This window comes from Geotrypetes seraphini, chromosome 3 (assembly GCF_902459505.1).
Source record: "Geotrypetes seraphini chromosome 3, aGeoSer1.1, whole genome shotgun sequence".
Taxonomy (NCBI): Eukaryota; Metazoa; Chordata; class Amphibia; order Gymnophiona; family Dermophiidae; genus Geotrypetes; species Geotrypetes seraphini.
In genome coordinates, this window is record NC_047086.1 from 226,150,588 (window position 1) to 226,176,317 (window position 25,730).

The 25,730-nt window shown below is 41.8% G+C and overlaps 1 protein-coding gene across 4 annotated transcripts in view; it reads right to left on the reverse strand.

Moving 5' to 3' along the window:
• The window catches only part of CDK2 (cyclin dependent kinase 2), a 161,634-nt gene that overhangs the window by 5,268 nt on the left and 130,636 nt on the right, over window positions 1–25,730 (reverse strand). For all 4 annotated transcript variants that reach the window (XM_033935571.1, XM_033935573.1, XM_033935570.1 and 1 more), the window contains one exon: window positions 13,009–13,212. In XM_033935571.1, the coding sequence (XP_033791462.1) occupies window positions 13,009–13,212 (204 nt within the window). The remainder of the gene's footprint in view (window positions 1–13,008; window positions 13,213–25,730) is intronic.

Below are 25,730 nucleotides of genomic sequence, written 5' to 3' on the forward strand. Positions count from 1 at the left end.
AATTTTTTTTACATAGTTCCCCCCCCCCCCGACGTCCGATTCATCACCCCGAAGGACCACTCGCTCCCCCACCCTGAAGGACCGCTCGCACCCCCACAGCCTCCCCCCCTCCTGCATGGAGAAGCTGCCTACCGTTGTTTCCGGATGCCAGTGAGCCCAGCTGCTTCCTCTGCCGGCGGTCCTGACCCTTTTCTGAGCCCTGCGCTGCGCTGCTTCCTCTTCCGCCAGAAGAGGAAGCAGCGTAGCGCAGGGCTCAGAGAAGGGGCGGGACCGCCGGCAGAGGAAGCAGCTGGGCTCACTGGCATCCGGAAACAACGGTATGCAGCTTCTCCATGCGGGAGGGGGAGGAGGGGAGGCTGTGGGGGTGCGAGCGGTCCTTCGGAAAGGAGAGTCGGGGCGGCGAGCGCGGTATACGCGTGTGCGCGCTATAGTAAAAAAATTTTTACATAAATTTCTGTTTCCCGCGCGCTATACCCGTGTGCACGTTTTACACGGGTGCGCGGTATATGGGTGAAAATACGGTACTTTAGTTTAACCCTTGGTACAATTACCCATCCATAGTTTTAAAAACTTTAAATAAATAACTCTCAAAATTAGCATCACTTAATGCGCTCATACCTTTAAAAGAAATACATAATATCATAACATCCCAACGTAACGCCTCTGCGCCAGGGCCCGATGGATTTACGTCTGAATTTTATAAACTGTTGTCTCCAACTCTGGGGGACCATTGAAAGCCTACTACTGGTTTGTGGTGGATCAGGGCAGACTGGGGGAGGGCACTATAATAAAGCCTTTATTTCTCTGATATTGAAGCCCGGTAAAGATGCCTTGGATCCTGACGCATATTGCCCCATCTCATTGCTAAACGTGGATCTAAAAATTTTGGCCAAGCTATTAGCTGATCATTTATTGGTCTACTTACCTCGTTTCATTCATTCCGATCAAGTAGGATTCGTCTGGGGGTGACAGTCGGTCTTAAATGTCCACAGAGCAATCATTGCAATGGCTCATGTTCAGTCCCACCATATTCCAGCTTTGATGGTCAGCTTAGATACAGCCAGAGCCTTCGATCAGGTTGATTGGCATTATCTTTTCGGGGTACTGGAATTTATGGGAATGAAAGGATGGTTTCTTTGGGCCCTTCAGACCCTTTATGCTTCCCCATTAGCATGACTATTAGTCAATGACATCTGTACTAAACCGTTTTCCCTTGGTTGTGATACACAACAGGGTTGCCCATTGTCCCTGCTCTTATTTTTGCTTTATTTAGAGCCCCTCTTGTGTATCATTAGGAAGGATCCTGACATTACTGGAATTGATGTTTCTATATTTACGATAAAAATAATGGCATTTGCAGATGACTTGCTGTTCACACTGACAAACCCTCAATCGTCTTTGTCGCATTTATTGCACACTTTAGATGAGTTTAAGCTTTATTTGGGGTTTACTTTAAATAAGCAGAAATCTATGGTGCTGGCCCTACCAGACTCATTACAAGAGATTTGGAAGGGTGAGTTCCCTTTCTCCTGGGCTCTTGACTTGTTTAAATACTTGGGGGTTATTCTTCCCAGAGACCTCTTTATTGTATGCTAAAAACTTTGATGCTCTGTTGTGTGAGTTTCTTAAACTGTTGAGAATATGAGCGGCATTCCCTTTATCAATCTCGGGTAGGGTGGCACTGTATAATATGGTCCTTTTCCCCTGGTGGCTGTACCGCTTTCAGGTTTTCTCTCTTTTGCTTTCTAGACATCCTGAATTGAAACTAATTGCTGCAGTTCAAAAGTTTTTGTGGGGTGGATGGAGGGCGCGGCTACCCTACGCTCGCTCTTGCATGCCATGGGAGAAGGGTGGCTATGGATTGTTAAACATTCGTTGGTATGCATTTGCTTGTCAAATGCATCATATCAATGACTGGTTTAGAGGCACTTCTTTTTTCTCTGATACTCCCATGGAAACTTCACTATTGCTTCCCTACCATTATTGTTATATGCTTCATGTCAGTGCTCCAGTTTTCCGTAAGTCTCTTGCCACCTATCCCATTTTTCAGCCAGCTCGAAGAACTTGGCGTTGGGTGTACCGTGCCCTTCGTCTGTCTTCTGGGGTTTCTCCTTATTTGCCAATTCAGGGAAATGGAGACTTTTTGACAGGTCTTCATTGTCAGCCTATATGATCCTGGAAAACTAAGGGTTTGCAATTTCTTTTTCAATTGTTTACAGACGAGGGAAAGTTGTTTACCTTTGCTCAATTGAAACGACTGTATTGGTTACCACCCTCTGATGTATTTCATTACTTTCAGGTTAAGCATTATATACATTTTCTTACAGAACACAGTAGGGAGGCGCTCTCAGAAATGTTTAGCCTCTCGGCGCAAGCCGCCATTCCTTTACGATTTCACCATGTTGGGTTGCTGGATTGCCAGACAGGAATTAACTTTGATATATTGATATGATTTACGCTGCACCATTACAGCTCTTCACCTGTGTAAAGCATTGAAGAAGTCATTGAAATTTACCTTCGACATCACTCATTGGGAACTTCAACAAAAATTCTTGCTACAACTTTATGTATCTCCTACTTGAGCATTTAGGATGCAGATTAGTCCCACACACTGTTGTCTTAAATACGCCTCACCATACGCTTCGTTGGGACATCAGTTTTGGCATTGTCCGTTGGTGTCCGCCTTTTGGAGATCCTTGGGTAGCTTTGTCTCCAACATTTGGAGCTGGACTTGGGACTCCTATTCCACAGATGTTATTTGGTTGCCATCGGCGGACCCTGACTCCATCACATCCATGACTGCATTTGTGGATCGAGTGATTTTGATGGCCAAAAAGGCGATTTTTTTTGGCCTGGATGACTCCAACCTTCAGTAGCCCAGTGGCGATCTTTATTGATTATTCAAGCATCGTTGGAACGTCGTGAACAACAGGACTTGGAGTCTGCCAAAGGACGCAGATTTTGTGCTATTTGGGAACCTTTTTGGTCTGATCTTACTACACCTCATGCTCGCAGTAGAATTCTGAACTCTTGAGTCATTGGTTTTGGAGATATCTTTTTGTATACCAGGATTAATGATTGTATTCTGGGGGGGTGGGGAGGGGGGAGATTTTATTTGTTAACTGTTTGCTCTGCACTGTACTGTGTAGATGTGGCACTGTTTCTTTTGTTACTGAAAATATCAATAAAAATCATTTCACCATAAATAACTCTCAAATTTAACTTTTTTGTTGATTTTGTAATTTTATATTTTCAGCTATAATATGCTGCAAAAAAATATGCTCCATTTAGTGTGCCAGAGCTAAGAAGGTTCAAGACTCTGCTTTAAAGGATTTTTTTTGGTTCTAATAGGACAACAAAATGTAATAATCCAATAGTCTGATTTAACTTCGTGCTGTCAAACTTGATCACTCTGCAATCAATCTTGCAAGATGGGCCCTGAGTGACAGTGGATTAAAAGCTGGTGAAGTGGAAGGAGACAAAGGGTAGTGGGAAATGGAATTTGCTTAGAGGGAAAGGATATTATTAGTGGAGGGTCGCATGATCTGTCCTTGGGCCAGCTCTTTTTAACATCTCTTTTTGAGTGATATTATTGAAGGACTATCTGGCAAAGTCTCTTTTTGCAGATGATACCAAGCTCTTTAATAGAGTAGATACTGCAGAGGACGTGGATAACATGAGGCTGGATCTAGTGTAGCTTGGTCTGGTAATTGGTAACTAAAGATTTAATGCTAAAAAAAAAAAAAATGCAGTCACACACTTGCCTGCAAAATTGAAGGTAAAGTACTTCTATTTATGAAATATGAACATTACTTGGGGATGATTATGTCTGACGTACCCAGGATGGCAAAACAGGTAAAAGGCAACAGTCAAAACCAGAAAGAAGTTTGAATACGTAAGGAGGAATGGCCAGTAGAAAAAAAAGGGAGGTGATACTTACTGCTGTTGTAGAAGTCTCTGGTGAGGCCTCATATAGAATACTGTGTGCAATTCTAAAGACTGCACTTTCAAAAAAATATAATAGGATGGAGTCGATCCAGAGGGATGCTACAAAATTGGTTAGTGGTCTGTCATAAATCATATGGGGACAAACTTAGAGACCTTAATATGTATACTTTCTGGAAGAAAGATGGGAGAGAGGAGATATAATAAAGACTTTTAAATATCTCTGTGGCATTAATGTGCAGGAGATTAGTTTTTTAATGAAGAAAAACTCTGGAAGGAGAGAGCATAGGATGAAGTTAAAATGTGATAGACTCAGGAGGCATCAAAGGAAATACTTTATAGAAAGGGTGGTAGATGCATGGAATAATTTCCCAGTAGAGTTGGTGGAGACAAAAACTGTCTCAATTCAAGAAAGCATGGGACAGGCATGTGGGATCTTTTTAGGAGAGGAGGAGATAGTGGATGCTGCGGATGAGCAGACTGGATAGGCCATTTAACCTTTATCTGCCATCATGTTGTTAAGCAAGGTTTAAATTATGTCCAATTCTTGAACTGCTCTAAAGTATAAGTCCCTGAGGCAGGAGGGAGCACTGAAAGATGTCTGGCATTAATATATAATGAATTACAACTAGACAGAAATATTCCCCCTAGGCTTCTTTGTTTTAGCTTATTTTAATCCTTTTCTTAGAATAAAACTTTTATGGGTACCTGGTATCCCACTGCTTTCTTATTTCTTACAATACATACATACATTCAACCTAAACATTACAATAGACATTTATAACTTGAGTTCAGTGTGGTTTACAACCTAAGAAATTGGGCATACCCAAGAATTTATATAATTAATAAAAACAATTAAAAACATTCAGCATGAAAAAACCTCTGGAATAAGTTTTTAGCATTTTATGAAACATTTTGTAGTTAGACATTTGTCTTAAATGAATTCCACAATTTCATTGCTTGATATGGAAAAATAAATTGTGAAAAGTCAATTTTACAAAACTTTTTTAGGAGACGGCTAGTGAAGAGTAACATACTGTTAGAACAGCCAACATGTTTTCTGCTGGATAAGCATATAAAATTGGATATATAGTTTGGAGCTTAACCATGAATAATGAGGTAATCCAAAGATTACAGTTTGAAAGCATGAGCTTCAATTGGCAACCAGTGAAGCATCAATAAAATAGATGCGACTGTAAACTTTTGAGGTTTAAAAATTTTATGGTGACTGACAAAGGACGTGTGCCTGAATTATCCCAGGGATCCCTTGCCTAAACTCTGAATTTCATCTGATTTTAGAAAGCGGAGACATGCCATACTTATTGCGGTTGATCCATGCTGCCTCAATGAATATTTGACTCCTTTGCAAGCAAGCTACAATAGCAGCACAAGGTCAATGAAAAGAAGGAAAAACAAGGCATGCCTTGTAGACAATAAAATGTCAGGTAGGGAGGTGATTTAGCTTTGTGAATTTAAGGGGGTAATAATGCTGTACCATATTGCAACGTGTTCATGGCTAGTTGTACTTGGCAGTTTGAAGGAAAGATTAGGTTCTTACCTTGATAATTGTCTTTCTAGTAGAAAGGCAGGAGTCTTGAACCAGTAGGTTTTATTCACTTCTAGTCATGAGCTGTGCAGAAGGAATCATTTATGGGGTTTTTTCTCACAGCTCCTGCCTCACTGGGCTATGCTGTAGTTCCTCAGTTCACACTAGAGAATGACACAGGGATAAACTTTTCCCCATCCCCGCAGAAACTCATTTTCCCATCACTTCCCTACAAGTTTTTTTTCCTGTCCCTGCCCTATTCTTGAAAGCTGTCCTCATCTGCATAAGCCTCAAACACTTTAAAATCATGTGTTCGAGGCTTGTATGATTAAGGCAGAGCTTATAGGAATGGGGCAGGGGCAGTGACAAAACTCGTGGAGACAGGATGGGAAAATTGAGTTCCTGTGGGGACGGGGAAAAATTTGTTCCCATGTCATTCTCTATGTGCAAGTAAGCCTCTATCAAATCCAGAGAGACTAGGAATTCCTCTGGAGCCACCAATTCTATCAACTAACAAATCTTCATCCTGAATTGGGACACTTTCAGTGGTACACTGACTGACTTCAAATCTAGGCTTGGTCTCCAATTGTCCGAGTCTTTCTTGGGCACGATAAAGTACAAGTAGCAGTTGCCTAAGCCCGTTTCTTGGCTGGTACGAGTTCTGTGACTTCAATATCCAGTAGCCATTGAACCGTTGCTTGCACCCTGATTGCTTTCTCTGGCCATCCGGCCAGAGAGTTCACAAATAAGTCTAGTAGAGGACGATAAAATTTGAGCTTGTAATCTTCTCAAATGATGTCTAGTTTCCAGTAGCCTGAGTAAATCCTTTCCCAGGCCTCCTAGTAAGCAGACAACCTCCCCCCTCAATCCAGGCGTCATTGGGATTTCTTAAGAGGCTGCTGCAGGGCACAAACCAGAGGGCTGAGCTCTCAAGGAGCCTCAAAATCTCTGCTAAGAGCCTTGAAACAATCTCTGTGCAGAGAACCACATTAAAGATTGATGCCATGAGCCATAGGACGATGATCTGTCACACTGATCAAGAGATTGGAAGCCGAATCTTCCTCAACCCAATTGCCTGATTCAGAGCATTCTATGGGCGGCGATCGAATAAGTAAAAACATCATAAAGAGTATCTGCAACATAATCCACCTCTGAAATTAGAAATTGTGGATATACGTCATTCTCCATCGCTGGAGCCTGACGCAAAATAGTTTAGCAGGCGCGTGCAATAAAGGAATCCACTGCTGCAACCTTCAGTCCTAAAGCCAAGGCCTCAAATTTCCTTTTGAGGGCTACATCCATCCTGCGGTCTTGTGCATCCTTCAAAATCACTCCACTTTCTCTAAATAGAGAAGTGCATTTTGTACCTCATGCTACCTAAATCCTCTTTAGGTGGAACAAACAGATGTTAAAAATCAGGAGCCACTAAGTACAAGTTTGGCCACAGTTCTGGCAACCCTCAAGGGACCTTCCAGAGACTACCAATGCTCTGTCAGCAGCTTTGTAATGTCAGGATGTGAAGGAAAAGATGAGCATCAGGAGTCTGCAGGGATTCAAGCTTTAATTGTCACAAAGATCCTGTAATGACCTCCAGCAAGACCGCCGGCTTAAAAAGGTGGTCCAGGGCTGCCACAGACTCTATGCTGGTGGCCTCTGCATGAGCCCCTGAATCTTTTAAACCTGAAGATTCACTCCGAGGGAGTAAAGGCATAAATTCTGACCCCCCCAGACATCCCAGTCCTGTTCTGATTGGACCTCCAGTTCCTGCGGATGAACTGCAACCACTGATGAGATCCCAGCTGGTGTAGGTCGCCCCTGATAATTCAGGTAGGCTTCAAATATTAGACTCACAAAATCAGGGGTAAAGCCGTGAACAGGATGCCCAGAGAACCCCTGCAGGAACTCTTTTTGTCTTCTCATGGGCCTAGCAACTGCTGCGCATTTACACTTTGCTGAAGATGCCGAGCTGTCTGAGGGCTCTAAATAGGTTCTATGACCCAAAAAACAAGCATCTGCAACTCCATAGGCAAGAGGGACCAGATGGGGCTAAGCCCATGGCTCTCACTCCCCGCTCACATGTCCCGTGTCCCTCAGATGCTCCTCAGTCATCCATCAAGAATAAATCTGGCATTAATCAGGAGTAGAACAGCCTAAGGAGTTCATCTATAATGACTGTAATCCAAATTGAGATAATTTATGGCAGATAGAGGCTTTTAAAATGAAATTGGAAAATCCAAGATGACCACTGTGGCAATGTTTTAGCACCACAAAAATGATTGAGAATATTAAAATAAAAAATTGTGAAAAGGGTTTTTTTGTTTTGTTGTTGGTTTTTTTTTTTTTGGCGGGGAGGGTAGAGAACCAAAATACTAGCCCAGAAACCTTTAAATTGAAATTTGAGAACCCCATGTCTCACATAGACAGCAATGTCTATTGCAGTTCTGTTGCAGTTAGAAACATAGAAACATGATGGCAGATAAAGGTCAAATGGCCCATCCGCAGTAACCATTATCTCTTTCTCTCTCTGAGAGATCCCACTTGTCTGTCCCAGGCCCTCTTGAATTCAGACACAGTCTCCACTCCTCTTCTGGGAGACTGTTCCACGCATCTACCACCCTTTCTGTAAAAAATATTTCCTTAAATTACTCTGAAGCCTATCACCTCTTAACTTCATCCTATACCCTCTCATTGCAGTTTCCTTTCAAATGAAAAAGACTCAACTCATGCGCATTTACATTATGTAGGTATTTAAACGTTTATATCATATCTCCCCTCTCCTCCAAAGTATACAAATAGAGATATTTAAGTCTGTTCCCATACGCCTTATGACGAAGACCACATACCATTTTAGTAGCCTTCTTCTGGATAGATTCCATCCTTTTTATATCTTTTTGAAGATGTGGCCTCCAGAATTGTATACAGTATTCTAAATGAGGTCTCGTGGAAGTCTTATACAGGGGCATCAATACCTCCTTTTTCCTACTGGCTCTATTCAACCTAGCATCTTTCTAGCTTTCGCCGTCACTTTTTCAACCTATTTGGCCACCTTAAGGTCATCACATACAATCACACCCAAGTCCTGCTCTTCTGTTGTGCACATAAGTTCTTCACCCTCTAAACTATACAGTTCTCTCGGGTTTTTGCAGCCCAAATGCATGACCTTGCATTTCTTAGCATTAAATTTTAGCTGCCAAATTTCAGACCATTCTTCAAGCTTTACCAGGTCTTTCTTCATGTTTATTCACACTATCCAGCATGTCTACTCTATTGCAGATTTTGGTATCATCCGCAAAGAGGCAAATCTAACCAGACAACCCTTCAACAATATCGTTTATAAAAATGTTAACAAAAACAGGCCCAAGAAGCAAAACCTTGAGGCACACCACTGGTAACATCCCTTTCCTCAGAGTGATCTCCATTGATCACTACCCTCTCCATTCAACAAGTTCCTGACCCAGCCCGTCACTTTGGGACCCATCCCGAGGGCACTAAGTTTATTTATTAGACGCTGTCAAAAGCTTTGCTAAAATCTAAATACACCACATCTAGCACACATCCTCTATCCAATTCTCTGGTCACCCAATCAAAGAAATTGATCATATTTGTCTGACAAGACCTACCTCTAGTGAATCCATGTTGCCTCCGGTCCTGTAATCCACAGGATTCCAGAAACTTGACCATTCTCTGTTTTAAAAGTGTTTCCATTAATTTGCTTACCACAGAAGTCAGACTTACTGGCCTATATAATTCCTTACTTCTTCCTTACTTCCATCTACTCTTCTCCAGTCTTTGTGTACCGTACCTGGTTCAGCTCTAACAGCAGCTTAGAAATGGAGAAGACTTCAGACAAACATGTAAAAACAATCCAAATGCTCGTTTCTTTGGGCTGCCAGTCAGACCAGTTATTGGACTGAGACTTCAAACCTCCACAGCTCCACATGTGTCGATGAGGGGAGGGAAAACGGAGCCAGCATCTGATAAGAGCCTTTAAGACTGACACAGGGCCACACAGCCTACGCTCCAGCTCTGGAACCCACCATAAGCAAACTCTCCTACCAAAAGAACGGTCCCTGAGCATCCAAGAATGTTAACACAAGCTGGCTAGGTAGGTTCCCTGTAAAAGAGTTGCCCTTCCAGCTTCAGACTTCAGCCACGAGTGTGTGTCCTCTCCCAGGTAGAGCTGTCCCAGTAACACTGGGGACCTCTGGAGTAGTGCTGCCCAATTCATGATTCAAACTGATTCAATTTGGCTAAATCGATTTGAATCTATTCATTTTGAAAAAAATTATATATCTATATATCAGCCTCACCAATTCAGGCCTGCTCTTGGGGTTTCCCTCTGCTGGACTCCTCATTTTTTAAATAAACTTCCTGTTACACAAAAGGTAATCCTTCTTCAGATCAAAGATCTGAAGGATTACCTTCAAAACATAATCTAACTATGCTCTATCACTTGGATTCTATTTCATTTTCAACTGTAGTAGCACAGCTGCCTCTTTCTGTAACAGCATGGAAAACTATTCCTGCAGAGATGGTGCCATAACCAGTATGTGCGCATTGGTATCATAAGCAAATTAATCACGCGTCAAAGAACTTGCGACCCCGGTATCAAGGCATGCTTCAAAGGTGACGCCAACTGTACAGATGGTGATCCGTCATTGGAGTTTAGAGAGCATCTATGGTGAAGATGCCTGAGATGATGATGAAGCTTTCCTGGAGGGGAAGTGTGTTTATGCTTCTTATCCTTTTTATGAGGTTTCCCCCAATGCAGGCAGCACTGATGACGTAGACTATGTTAATGCCATAAGTACCCGAGTTATCTGATGCTAAGGAGCGGCATCGGAGACTCCCACCATTTCTGATGTAGAAACAGACGACCCAAAAAGTTTTCAAACTATAATTTTCTGGCTTTTATACAATCTTTTCTGTGATTTTGAACGGAGCGGGCAAGAAAAATCATGGTGATCATACCTAGGCATCGAACACAATAGCTATGTGGATCAGTATGAGAAATAGCCCAATGACACCGAGAACACCGCTTAAATCTGGTAGAAGCCTTGGACATCAGAGAGAAAACCACCAGGTCAAAAGACTGAGTGATTCAGGGAGGTTGAGCAGGCTCGATGTTAGCAGCCTGAAGACAGGCTTAAGCAGATCTGAAGAACCAAAATAGAATTTGATAAAAAATAAAAATTATGAAACTGAGTTAAGGGGAAAGCACAAAAGTACTAATAAAGAACATACACACAAAAAGAATGCAGAAAATATGTCTAAAATAGATGCATATAATATGCACAATGATAGAAACTAAAAGAAATGGCTTCTCAGCTCTTTAGAAAACTAAGAACTGATGGTCCTGTGATCAGACAGCAGGTGGGAAGGCACTTGCACATGTGCAGTGTGGTGATCTTCAAATTTTTAAAGTGAAATTGCACTTGTGGAGTGGCCTTACCGGGCTTTGTGGATGATGTCATCCACATATTTACTGCCTGCTTGTCCTGGGATAAGAGCTGCTACTATTACCATCGCCTTGGTGAACATCCAGGGTATTGTTGCCAGCCCAAATGGTAGCACTGAGAATTGATAGTGATTCTCCAACACATGAAAGCTCAGGAACATTCTGTGTGCCGGGAAAATTGGAATGTGGAGATAAGCCTCCACCAAATCCAGAGCAGCCAGAAACTCTCCTAGCTGGACTGCTGCAATGATAGATCTCACCGACTCCATACAGAAACGTGGAATTCTCAGGGCTGCATTGACATGTTTGAGATCCAGAATGGGCCTCCAGACATCGGAATTCTCTTGGGCAGGGGTGCCCACACTTTTTGGGCTTGCGAGCTACTTTTAAAATGACCAAGTCAAAATGATCTAACAACAATAAAATAAAAAACAAAACACAAAGCACACTGTACGCATAGAAAATGTTAATCATCATTCCTATTCCAGGGTTTTTCAAAGAGGTCAAAGCAGATGACTCTATGCACTGGCACCTCACTAACAACCATACAAAAACAGACAAATACCCCATCCCTTTTTACTAAACCACGATAGCAGTTTTTAGCGCAGGGAGCTGCGCTGAATGTCCAGTGCTGCTCTCGACGCTCATAGGCTCCCTGCGCTAGAGGACATAATTTGAGGTTGAGGGGTGGTAGATTCAATGGCAATGTTAGGAAATTCTACTTTACGGAGAGGGTGGTGGATGCCTGGAATGCGTTCCCGAGAGAGGTGGTGGAGAGTAAAACCGTGACTGAGTTCAAAGAAGCATGGGTTGAACACAGAGGATCTAGAATCAGAAAATAATATTAAAAATTGAACTAAGGCCAGTTCTGGGCAGACTTGCACGGTCTGTGTCTGTATATGGCCGTTTGGTGGAGGATGGGCTGGAGTAGGTTTTAACGGAGATTTCGGCAGTAGGAACCCAAGCACAGTACCGGGCAGAGCTTTGGATTCTTGCTCAGAAATAGCTAAGAAGAAAAAATTTAAAAAATTAAAATTGAATCAGGTTGGGCAGACTGGATGGACCATTCGGGTCTTTATCTGCCGTCATCTACTATGTTACTAAGAGGAGGTTTTCAAAGCTATGATTGACATCTTCCTGCAGTATGATTGTAAGAATGGACAGAATACCCTAAAGTTCAGCGTACCATTCCTATTTCAATGGAAATTAGTTTATTTGTCTCATTGTTTGTTTTGTTTAAGTGTTATAATACATTAATAAAAATGATTTAAATTAAAAAAAAAATATTCAGGGAGCAGAAATATTCTGTAAGGTTTAAAGTCTTTTCTGAACCAATGCCCAAATCTCCACATATGTAATGTCCTGATCAAGATTTGCTAGTATCACTGTTTGCACTATAAGTTGAAATGTATTTAATTCAATATAAACGTTAACCCTTTTAAGCTTCTATAACACATTGTTATTGCTTGAATTTGGGGCTCAAGAGTGAGAAAATTATCTAGTACTACCTCTAAATTTTTAAATTGTGTGATTCTAGCGTATACACTTCTCCTGGAGGATGCGGGCAGAACATAGCCGTGAATACCGAAAAACCGTAAATAAACTTTTTGCATGGTATTTGTGGTTTTTTGGTAAAATAGACCTGAAAAGATAAGCCATGAATGATTTGCTCTGTACAACGCCGGGAGCAGCGATTTCCTTCAGGAACCACCGGGAGCAGCGATTTCCAATGTGAAACGCCGGGTTCAGTGACGAAAATTAGGGGGCGGAGTCAGCAGCCGAAAAATCGTGAATATGCGAATGCGCAGATACGGAAACCGCAGATACGGAGGGAGAAGTGTACCTTGTACCATTAACTAATAGATCTTTATTAGTAAACCACTTATATGGATTATTCAACACCAAAAAATTCATTTTGTCTCTAGCTTTAAACTTAAATATTATAGCCCAAGATTCTGAAGTATCTAGTCCTTTTTTTTAATAGTACATATAATCATGAAATGAGATGTAAATAGCTTTCCCATGAGAAAAACACCAGGCAGTATGGTAAGGTACTCACAGCCAACAGATCTCGACCATCTTCATCCAGTGGAGGGACCACCTTACTGAAATCCTGTCTTGCCCACTTAGGAAAGGTGGACTTGTAGTCTGGCATGGAGGTAACTCCTGGCCACACTAGCTCATCAGGAGTTCCCAGTGTGCGGAAGATCCGGAAGAGCTGGTCAATTTCTGAATCCCCAGGGAAGAGAGCTCTCCTGGTAATCTAAAGTATAAATAAAGTTAAATAAAGTTACATAGTAGATGTCATCATTTTGATTACTGTTAATTGATATATGTATGTTTGTTGGAATCCACCTAGAAATGTTGATAAGGCGGAATATAAATTTTTAAATAAAGAATAGAGTAGCTCTATTAATATTTTAACCGTTACTAAATGAATTGTAAGAATTTTGTTCATGCCATTTTTCAAGGTGAGTTACATTCAGATACAATGTGTATTTTCCCTGTATCTATTCAAACTATAAATTTTTATTTAAAAGTACCGATAGTAGAAATTTAAAATTTGTAATAGTTTATCTCTATTATATAAGAGAATGTAACTTTTCATAAGGATGAGTTGTCTCTGAGATTTTTACACTTCCTCTTCTCTCAAAAATATTGTCTTAAATCTATTATTGAGAAAATGAAAAAATACAAAGCTTGTCTGTGGAATACTAACTCTTGAAATTAGAAAGAAAAGCTATAATATACTACTTACATTTAGCTTGGAAGACTTGTGGGTCTTTTTATCAAGCTGTGGTAGGGGTTTAACGCATGTTAAACCGCCTGCCGCGCTAGCCGCTAATGCCTGCATTGAGCAGGCGTTAGTTTTTTAGCCGGCCATGGGAGTTAGCACATGATGAAATGTCTGACGCACTAATCCCGCTAGCACTAGCATGATAAACTGGTTACAATCCACGCTCACAGATGGTCAGTTCCCATCAGAACTAGGCGAGATAATTATCACCCCCATACCAAAAGACCTCAAAGCCCCAAACAATAACCCAGCCAACTACAGACCCATCGCTTCAATCCCATTATATGTCAAACTACTAGAAGGTCTTGTAGCACAATACCTCTCCAACTACCTAGAAGACCACAACATACTACATACATCACAATCAGGATTCAGAAAAAAACACAGCACAGAGACACTGCTTGTATCTCTAATGGATATAGCCCGACAACACCTCAGTAAAGGAAACAGGATACTAATCATCCAACTAGATCTCTCAGCAGCTTTCGACCTAGTAGATCATTCCATACTACTCCAGATACTAGACGCCATAGGGTTCTCAGGTATGGTACTTAATTGGTTCCAAGGCTTCCTTAAAACTAGAACATATAAAGTAAAGTCAAAAGATCTCATATCGGACCCTTGGTCAAACCCCTGCGGAGTACCGCAAGTATCTCCATTATCGCCCATACTATTCAACCTCTTCGTATCCTCACTGGGCACTACCCTAGACACCCTAAATATAGTATCATTCAGCTACGCAGACGACATAACAATCCTTCTCCCCTTCAATATTCAAGACCCCAATTCATCAGGACGACTGAAAACAACATTGGAAACTGTAGAAACATGGTTGACGAACCACAAACTGAAATTGAACACGGATAAAACCAAATTCCTTCTGCTAGAAAAAGACAAAGAACCAACCTTAACCGAATTGGTGGCAAATGCAATCAAATACCCAATACAGCCCGCGCTCAAAATTCTGGGAGTAACGATAGACAGGTGCTGCACAATGCAGATTCATACCAACAAAACTATCCAAAAAGCTTTCTACACCATGCGCAACCTGCGGAAAATAAGAAAATTCTTTGACAAAGTACATTACAGGATCATAGTCCAATCACTTGTGCTAGGACTTGTAGACTACTGCAACAGCCTTTATCTACCATGCCCCACTTACATGATCAAACAATTACAGACAGTACAGAACACAGCTCTCAGATTCATCTATTCGCTAGGAAAATATCATCACATCACTAATACCTATCTCGACTCTCACTGGCTACCGATACGAGCAAGAACCCAATTCAAACTATACTGTCTATTATTCAAAGAACTAAATGGAACAGCACCTTTCTACCTAAACAGCCGCCTATACCGAAACCTTTCACCCAGAGTAAGGAGAACCCAGATCCCATTCACCTACCCCCCACTCAAAGGCACAAGACGCAAAAAACTATATGACAACCTACTTGCTACACAGGCCGCGAAAATTGACCCCACCATCTCCAAGTTGCTGATCACAACTACTGACTATAAAGCGTTTCGAAAAGATATCAAAACCATACTATTCAAAAAACACATCCCAACAATATAATCTAACATCATCTTCTATCCCCTTCGCAACCTCCTGCAATTCCACTCCACAGGCAACATCTAATCTAGTCGCAATTGACGATAAGTCAATTCATATCTGGAAACATTGTAACCACCAAATATCTCAAAACGTCAGATATAACATCTTAAAAACAGAATCTAGCTTTTCTGTAATATAAAGTTAGGCTATGTAAAATAATGTAATGTAAGTTATGCAAGTACTGTAAAGATAATGTAAAGTAATGCAAAGTAATACCACGTAAAGTTTTGTAAAGTTATGTACGAAAAGTTATGTAAAGTTAGGTATGCAAAGTTTGTAAAGTAATGTAAAGAATTGTATTGTCATCGCCTGGAAATGACCAGCCATCTTCTAATGTAATCCGCTTAGAACCGCAAGGCACAAGCGGAATAGAAATCACTAATGTAATGTAATAAAAGGACCCCTTGATTATTTGAAAATGGATTTGGCACATCAAATGAGAATTCACTGTGACTAGTCTCCTAATCTTATCATAGAGACTTGTGATATAACTATCTGAGCATTCTGTGCTAGAAATCAATTTTGTGTTTGATCAGTTTAATTTTAGTGTAAAAATATTTTTCTTTAAGTACTATTTTTTTGTTTTTAATTGTACTGCAACCCACCAGAACTCTTGCTAGTAAAATGGACTAGAAGTAAATAGATTAAACTGAAATTAAAACATGTAGCAACCCAATTATATGGTTTACTGTATTTTCACTCAGAATGCACCAGAATCACTGGCAGATAAATTTAGGAGAAATAGCTTTGAATGAGTTTAGTATCGACCCAGACTTGAAATCAAGATGGCGACGAGAGCGGACACCTGAGAGGGAGGCTCCACTAAATCATCCCTACCGGCATTTCTTAACAGCATTCCCCATACTTGAATATGGGGAAGAGGAAGGGAGCCCCTCGTGTTAACCCTCCAGCGATGGCGGCGACCCCGCAATGGCTGATACAGACTATAGCGGGAGCCTTTGCATGATCAGGCGAATCTGCTACACCTACCTCGGGGAAGAGCCCGAGTTCCTCGGGTAAACTCGGCTTACAGGAACGGGCGGTGCTAAACCAGGAGCAGAGGTCAGCTCCACCCCAAACCGGAAGGAAGCTGGTGGAGGGAGTGTCTGAGGAGCCGAAGCCCAGAGAGGGGATTTTGGACCTCATCGACAGAGGGCCAGCTGCACCAGCCTCGTTAGGGGACGGAATGGCAGGAGAAATACATCCACACTAGAGCAGAGGTGAGAGGTCCTTCTGGTGGGTCTAACATCAAATTTGGGGTTTTGGAGAGACCTGATAAGATAGACATGGAAGCCTTATGGCAGACCATTTCAGTTATGGATGCATATCTTAAGCTTTCCTTTTCTACTTTAAGCATGGACTATGGGACTATCTACTCCAAAGTAGAGCAGCAGGATTTGGCTCAAAAAAAAGTGAATGAGAAGCTGGATAAACAGGAAGAAAAATTGGTAAAAGAACCTTTATTGCAAGAAAAATGAAAAGCTTTGAGAACCAATTGAGGAGAAATAATTTGAGATTTCTGAATTTCCCTAAATGTCCCTTGATTGCACCTATGGAGATGGCAAGGAAATACTTTAAGGAAATTTTGGCTATTCCACCAGAAAATTTGCCTCCTATTGAAAGAGCTAATTATCTTCAAATAAAGAAACCCGTGGTGGTGTCTACTCCTTAATCCTCACCTTGTGAGGTATATTTTTATTAAAGTTTCCTGTAAAATGCTTTATTGCATATCAGAGTAAGAATTATCTGTTTTTTGAACCCAGGCAACTGTTAGAATTTATAGAATCAAAAGAGCAAATTGTATCTGTAGCTCATGATGTGTAATCTGCCATAAACTGGCTGTAGGATATGCATATTATTGCTGTTCTTTATGTGTTTCCAAAGACTTTTCTTTTTCCTGATGATTTTATTTAAAATGATGGATTAAATAATAGTTGAATTACCTATATTTTTATTTTTCTGTTTTTGGAACTATTGATCTGTTTCAAGTTTGTATACTTGAATGTAAATGTTATAAAGAATTAAAAAAAAAAAAGAATGAGTTTAGTATCTAGATTGGCAGGAACTTTAAGGGATATTATAAAGCAGCATGGCTCAAACTTTTACTAACCACGACCTCATGACAACATCCTCAGAGATGCAAGCAGCCTCACTAAGGCATGTCAAATGATATACCTATGTAGTGTCCACCCCAACACAACCCCAAATATGACATATGTAAATCACAGCCCATAATTTGGGAGGAACTAACATAAAGGCATTTGAAACAGATTCTGCAAATTCCAGATTATATCCCAGCTAAACAACTTCCAACACCCATTGGTCAGAGAAGAAGGCCCACTGTTGGTAGAACAAGCAGAAACAACCCTCTACCTGCGCACGAGGAGATGAATGAAGAAGGTGAATTCTGGGAACAATGGTCAAAAACAAGCACAAATATCCTAGACAAAATAGCTCCCAAACAAAACAGAACAAACCGCTCAAATAAATATAACAACTGGTTCGACTCTGAACTACAAAAAATGAAACAATCAATACGACGATTAGAAAGGATCTGGAACAAATCAGGTGAAATATCCGACAGGAATAACTGGAGATCAAACATAAAGGAATATAAACAACTGATAAAAGAAAAAAGGAAAAAATTCTACTCATCCAAAATATACACATCCAACACAAGTGCAAAAGGAATTAACACTCATGAATTGTTTAATCTAGTAAAAAATCTATTTGACACCACACGCCACAGTCAATCAACGCACGACATAAAACTTCCATCAGCAGACGATCTAGCACAACACTTTAACACAAAAATTGTGAACCTAAGGAACAACTGCCCAACAAATAACACAGATGAACAGCAAATAGCCAGCATACACGAAAACGAAATACCAGTGGACATGTATTGGAACTCCTTTCATGACCTAGAATGGAATAACTTCATAAAACTCTACAATAAATATACCACATCAAACTGCATCCTAGATCCCTGTCCACCCAACATAATGAAAGCAGCCCCTTTAGACTTTAAGATAACACTATGGATTCATATGTCCAACAATTTCAAAAAGGGAAAATTCCTATCAAAAAACAGTCACATTATAATCACCCCAATACCAAAAAATCATAAACTACCCCTAACTTCAGCAACCAACTATAGACCAGTAGCATCCATCCCATTTTTCGTAAAAATAATGGAAGGCTTGGTACAAACCCAACTGATGGACTACTTAGATCGGTTCTCACTGCTACATGAAACCCAGTCAGGCTTCAGACCTATGTTCAGTACTGAGACGGTAATAGCAGTAATCTTAGATTACCTACGTAACTTATTTAGTAAGGGCCACAAAGCCTTAGTGATGCAATTCGACATGAGCTCAGCCTTCGACTTGGTAGATCACAAAAAACTACTACAATGTTTAGATTCAATCGGCATTGGAGGCGAAGTGCTGGACTGGTTCCGAGGTTTCCTTACGACCCGCACCTATCAAGTCCGCTTCAATAACAATCTCTCTAAAACATGGAGAAACCCATCAGGCGTTCCACAGGGATCCCCACTATCCCCACTACTCTTCAACGTCTATATAGCTACACTAGGCACGAAGCTAACCCAGCGAGGCATAAAAGTATTCAGCTATGCAGACGACTTCACAATCATAATCCCGTTTACAGCATCCTCCTCCGAAATCACCCCCATTGCAACTGAAGCGCTAAACACAATGGATCAATGGACCACAGATTTCAAACTGAAGCTCAATTCAGAAAAAACTAAATTCTTCATAGCCTCGCCACACGCACAAAATACGACAATATCATTACACATTAACAATCTAAACTACCCCATTCAACCAACGATGAAGATTCTAGGAGTAATACTAGACCAAGGACTAACCATGAAAGACCACATAGACTCCTTAATCAAAAGAGGGTTTTTCACTCTCTGGAAACTTAAATCCATTAAGGCGTACTTCCACACTTCAGCATTCAGAATCCTAGTACAATCCCTAATACTAAACCACCTGGACTACTGCAACATCACCCATCTAACAATCCCACGGAAGCAAATGCAAAGACTACAACTGATACAAAATGCAGCAGTCAGGATGATTTTCGGGCTGAAGAAGTCCGATCACGTAACCCCTTCCTACCGACTCCTACACTGGCTGCCGATGGAGGCGCGCTCGAAGTTCAAGCTAGGCTGTCTCTGCTTCAAAGTATTAAACGGTCTAGCCCCAAAATACATCACAGACCTCTTCTCATTCCCAACCAATAAACATGAAAGAAAAACACACATGAAATTTGTCTCCCCACCGGCCAGAGGGTGCAAATATAAGAGACACCATCAACAACTGCTATCATATCAAGCAGCCATATGGGGTAAAGACCTAGGAAAACTAATCGCGCACACAAACAACTATGAAGAATTCAGGAAACACCTAAAAACCTACCTATTCCTGAAATACCTAGGTAACGAACCGGAACATCAACCCCCCTTGTAACAACACCACATACCTGAACTCGCAATCACTAAATATGAACACTCTATTCAACTTACGGAACATTTCTACTTCTGTTTAAACAACTTGGCACTTCCTGACCACACAACTCATAGACTGACGTTAACATAATTAATGTTATCAGATGTACACTGCAATACTCTTTAATTCGCTGTACGAGATATTCACTGTTATACTTTTCAATTCGCTGTATGTAAAGTTTCTCTTTATATTTATTGTATTCTCAGTTTCTTGTATTGTAAACAGCTTCTTTTATTGTAAACCGCCTAGAAGTCGCAAGATTGTTGGCGGTATATAAAAATAAAGTTATTATTATTATTATTATCTGTAGACAGGGGCCTGCTAAACCTCACTGGAGTTCTTTAGCAGTGAAGGAGGCAGCAGTACTAATTTCCCTTGACCTCCTAGCTCCACAAAAAGCGATGCCCCTTCTGCTCCCAGTTCCACTCCCAAACAATGAAGAAGCAACTGGAGTCCACTTACCATGGGGGTACTGCCCTTAATCCTTAGCCTGAGACTTTGACCCTGAATGGCAACTTTCCCTCATGCTCTGATAGCAGCTATAGCCTTGCCTTCCCTAGATTCTTCATGAGCTTCTTAGATCCTCTCCAAAACCACCATCAACTTCGAAAGGAAAGTTTGATAAATTGTTATTTGCCACCTGTAGCCACTACCACTTGACAAGGCTCATTTTCATATAAGATAGAAAGACAGCATAAACCGGCACTTGAACACCTTACAAGACAAAACGTCCAAGTAGGCATTTTCAACACTGACTTTCTGGACGTTTTTCTGGTTGTTTTGTCTCCAGTGTGTCTAAATTTTAAGGGAGGGTGTTAGAGGCATGTTTGGGGCGGGATTAGCAAGGCTGCAAATTGGAAGCGCTGTTGCAAGATGTGGAACCTCAAGTATCTTCTGTACTCCAGAAAAATGGGAATATGAAGGTAGGCTCTGTCAAATCCCAAGAGGCCTGAAATTCCCCTGACGCTACCAAGACAATCACCGACCTCACCGTTTCCATTCTGAAGCAAGGAATTTTGAGAGCTGCATTGACCACTTTGAGATCCAAGATTGGTCTCCAGTCTTCGGAGCCTCTCTGACACGATGAAGTATAGAGTATCTGCCAGAGTCTGAGTTGGACTCTGAACAGGCTCTAGGCCACTAAATCCAGCCTCTTTGTCTGGTCTCCCCACTAGAGAATCCAGAAAAAGCTCTGGAAGGGACCAATAAAACTCAAACTCAAGCTTGTACCCGGCTCGCAGAATGTCCAGCACCCAGCGATCTATGGTGATGTCCACTCACTCTTCCAGGAATGCTGAGAGCCTCCCTCCAATCTGCAGAGGGTTGGCCAAGGACTTGGCATCATAACTGCTTCTTTGGGGTGGAAGTGGAGTGAGTTGGCTCCTGAAGATTGTGGGTGTCTAGCTCCACCAAACTGTTTGGTGCTCTGATAAGATCTTTGACCTGAGTGATCTCTGGAATATAGATTTACACGGGGACAAATTTTCACTCATCTCCCGCAAGTTTTGTCGCTGTCCCATTCCTGTAAGCTCAGCCTTAACCATACAAACATTAAACACTTATGATTTTAAAGTGTTTGAGGCTTGTGCAGATGAGGACAGAGCTTGCAGGAATGGGGTAGAGACAAGAAAACTCATGAGAGGACAGAAAAATGAATTCCCGCGGGGCAGGAAAATTTTGTCCCCCGTGTCATTCTCTATTCTGGAGCAATGATATCGCCTGGAGGAATGAAAACTAGAATACCACATTCCCCTAGACCGAGGCCTGATGTCCAGCAAGGACTTAGGTTTGTAGTCCTGCACATTAGCCATAAGACTGTCCAAACTCTTACCAAACAAAGGGCAATTTACCGAGGGTCACCTTGGACCACGGTCTAATCCACAACATCCAGCGCACGGATATAGAGTAAGCCAACAGCTTGCTCACCACCCTGAATAAGTCATATAGGGCATCAGCCACCTAGTCCACTCCAGAAATTAAAAAAAAAATGGAATATCCTTAACCACGATGGTGTTAGGATCGTGACGCAGGTTGGAGTGACAGGCTCCAGCGAGAAAGGATGCAGTTGTGGCCGTTCTCAAACCCAAGGCCGTGGAATCAAAACACCTTTTTAACACAAAATTGATTCTGTGGTCTTGGGCGTCCTTCAACACCACACCGCCTTCACTAGGGAGAGAAGTTCGCTTGGTGACCTGCGCCACCAAGGAGTCCACCTTTCGATAAATAAAATGTTAATTAAAGGCTTCAGCCATCGGATAGAGCTTGGACATGGCCTTGGCCACTCTCCGAGGACCCTCTAGAACCTCCCAGTGATCTGTGAGCAACTTTGCTATGTCTGGATGGTCAGGACTGCAGCTTCATGCTACTCATGAAAGAGCACTGTGCTGTTGAGGACTGCCAATTTCAATTCCTGAAGGGATTCTGAAATTATCCCTATCAGATCGGAAGGTTTGAATAGTCTCCGCACAGTGGGGTCTTCCCCAAGTTCCAGAGCATGTCCCAGATCTGGGTCCTGGAGATATGCGACTGTAGCCACATCCCCCACTGTGGAAGTGCCTGTCTGAGAAAGCAAAGGCATAAGATCATCCGGATCTTCAGAGTCATCCGCTGGTGGACTGTCCCCCAACTGTGCATGGCCCTGTTAGGGAGCTGCATCCTTGGGGAAAGGGGCCCTCGGTGCCAATAGACACCATGGTAGGCAGATTTGTTGAATTTTTATTGGCTAAAACTTTAAAAAGCACATTAATAAATTCTGGGAGAAAACCTTGCCCCTGAGGGTCAATGCCCCTCTGAGCCTTGCTTAGAGCTCTTAGAGCTTTCATGGGCTTTCGGAGTTGAATCACAGCTGTTTCACTGGGTTCGCATTTGCGCTGCTCCCTGGCCCTATTTTGGACTTTTTGGACAATTCTCGGATGGACTGAGCATTAGAATCCCCCAAAGGGGTATGGGGGGTTAAAGCCAACACCTCCCCTCCCCTCACGTGCTGCGCAGCAAGTGGAACATGGATGCATGCCCGACAGCCATCCGCCACAAACAGGGCATGAATCAGACATATCCTGCCCTGAGGAGTCCATCTGACCTGTTTTCTTTCAAAATCAAAGTGTTTTGAGGCAGATAAAAGCTTTTAATTCAAAAGGGGAAAATACGAGATAGCCATTACAGGAGTGATTTTAGTGCTAAAACAGCCTGGAAAACGCACAACAAAAATTAACAAACAACAATTTTAGGATTTTTGGGGTGGGGGACCTAGGACTAACCTCCAAACTACCCAAAAAACTGATTCTGAAGACTCCCCAAAATCAATCTCACAGGCTGTCAGCCTGTTGCTGATTGTGCTATGCTGTCTGATAGGAGCTACAAAATGGAAGCTGATTCAGCCTACAGGGAGATCCTCTGCCTCAAGAAGTCAGGAACCCAGACTGTCTGTGTCTTTTGACTGCCTCTTGGGCCCACCGAATTGGATAGAGACCTCCACCCCTCCTGGAACCCACACACGCTAACGGGTGGAGGAACGCAATCAGCCCTGATCCTGAATAAATCACCACAGAGCAACACAGCCTGCGCTTGAACCCACTAATGGATGTACCTGGGGTGAGCTATGCTCCCAAGGACTGAAGCGAAGATAAAAATAAACACGAGCAGAAAAGACGCGCTCCTACTGTCTCACTTGTAGGCAAACAACCGGAAGTTGGAGGGCAGTCTAGAGGTAAGAGAGGAGAAGCAAACAGTTATGCTAATAAGACTTCTTACAAGAGATCATGTGAGATGGGATCAACTACCCACTTGTTCAGGAATGGAGTGGGATTGTACAAGATGTTGATGCATTTCCTTTTCTGCCTAGCTACATTGTAACTATGGCTAGGCATTTTGTGAACATTCTAGAAGCAGACAAGGCTAAATAGCAGGTCAATAGTGGTAATGGCGTTTCCCACCCAAAATCTAACATACAGTCTCTAACTGGGAATTTTCTAGATGTGGATATAAGCATCCTTTAAGTCCAGGGAGCCCAGCCAACTGTTTTTCTAAATCACGGGAAGATGAGTACCTAGGAAAATCTTTCGTAACTTTTCTTTTACCAGATATTTGTTCAGGGCCCTTAGGTTTTGAGTACGAAGAAGTACTTCTAATATAATCAAATTTCCCTTCTCCTGCTGGAACAGGTTCGACCGAATGGCCCTTAGAAGGGAGGAGAGATCCTCTGTGAGCACTTCTTGGACCTGAAAGCCAAGTTTGATACTCTTGGTGGTAAGTTTGGAGAGAGCTGATGCAAATTGAGGGTGCAATCCATCTAGACTATTTGCAGAACCCACCGGTCTGAGGTTAGAAAGGGCTACCTTTCCTGGGAAAAATTCAGCTTCCCTCCTACCAGGAAGCTGTCTAGGATGGATACTTTTATTTCAACTACAGTATATGTTCCCTGCTTAGGCTAGAGAAATGGATGGGGCTTTTGAATGTTGCTGCTGAGAACAGCAAGGAATCAACCTATGCTTCTGAGTGTAGTAGGTACTCTTTCAACTTCTGTCTGAAAACTCTAAGGAGTTGAGGCCCCAGAAAAAGAGACCCCAGACAGATATTTGATATTATCAGTAGAGAATAACACAGGGACAGGTGCCCACAGTTATCCACGGGGCGTAGACAGAGCCCACAGGGATAAACTTTTCGCCATGTCATTCTCTTAAGCTTGAGACTAGTATCAATATGAAAAAACTTAACACATCTTAGACAATTGACAACTGAAGTCAATGATTAATAAAACCTATAGAAGCTGCTTTTAGGATTTAAATGAATTACTGTTAAAAACCATACCATACTGTTTCTTATACCCTGCAATTATCAGCAAGGAATCATTGCAGCTTACATAAGATTAATAAGGATTCATAGAATTAACATCAAGGACCAGTTAATGTAGAGCTCATCTCTTGGATGACGGTGAGAATAGATGTGTCTTTAGTGATTTCCTAAATTGAAGGTAGGAAGGGATCTGTTGCAACCAGGCTGGAAGGCAATTCCAAATCTTGGGACCTTGGAACTCAAAGGTAGACTCTGCCTTTGACATGGCAACAAGAGTCTTGTCTATTGATCAGACTCCAACCATCTGCATCATCCTTCCATCATGTGCCCAGCTGCTCAAGCATCTTACTGTTACTGCAACAGATTCATCCATCGTTGCTGGCATCAATGAGCATTTCCAACATTTAATAGACAAGTATTTTCCTTTTCATCCATTACACAGTATAGATTCTCTTCTACACCTATGTCTAAAAGACAATCCAAATATCAAAATGGAAGGCTCTATTTGCGATTTATAAACAGTTATACAGAATATTGTCCCTTTTTATACTTTAATAAAAAGATTTAAATATAAAATCAAAAGTGTTTGAGGCTTGTGCAAATGAAACAGACACAACGGTGAAGGGATAAGGACATAAGAACATAAGCAGTGCCTCTGCTGGGTCAGACCAGAGGTCCGTCGTGCCCAGCAGTCCACTCACGCGGTGGCCCATCAGGTCCAGGACCTGTATAGTAATCCTCTATCTATATCCTTCTATCCCCTTTTCCTTCAGGAAGTTATCTAATCCTTTTTGAACCCCTCTGGAAGCGTATTCCAGGTGTCCACCACCCTTTGGGTGGAGAACTTCCTAGCATTGATTCTGAATCTGTCCCCTCTTAATTTTTCCAAATGCCCTCTCTTTCTTGTATTTATCGAAAGTTTGAAGAATCTGTCCCTCTCCACTTTCTCTATGCCCTTCATGATCTTGTAAGTATCTATCATGTCCCCTCTAAGTCTCCTCTTTTCAGGGAAAAGAGCCCCAGTTTCTCTAATCTTT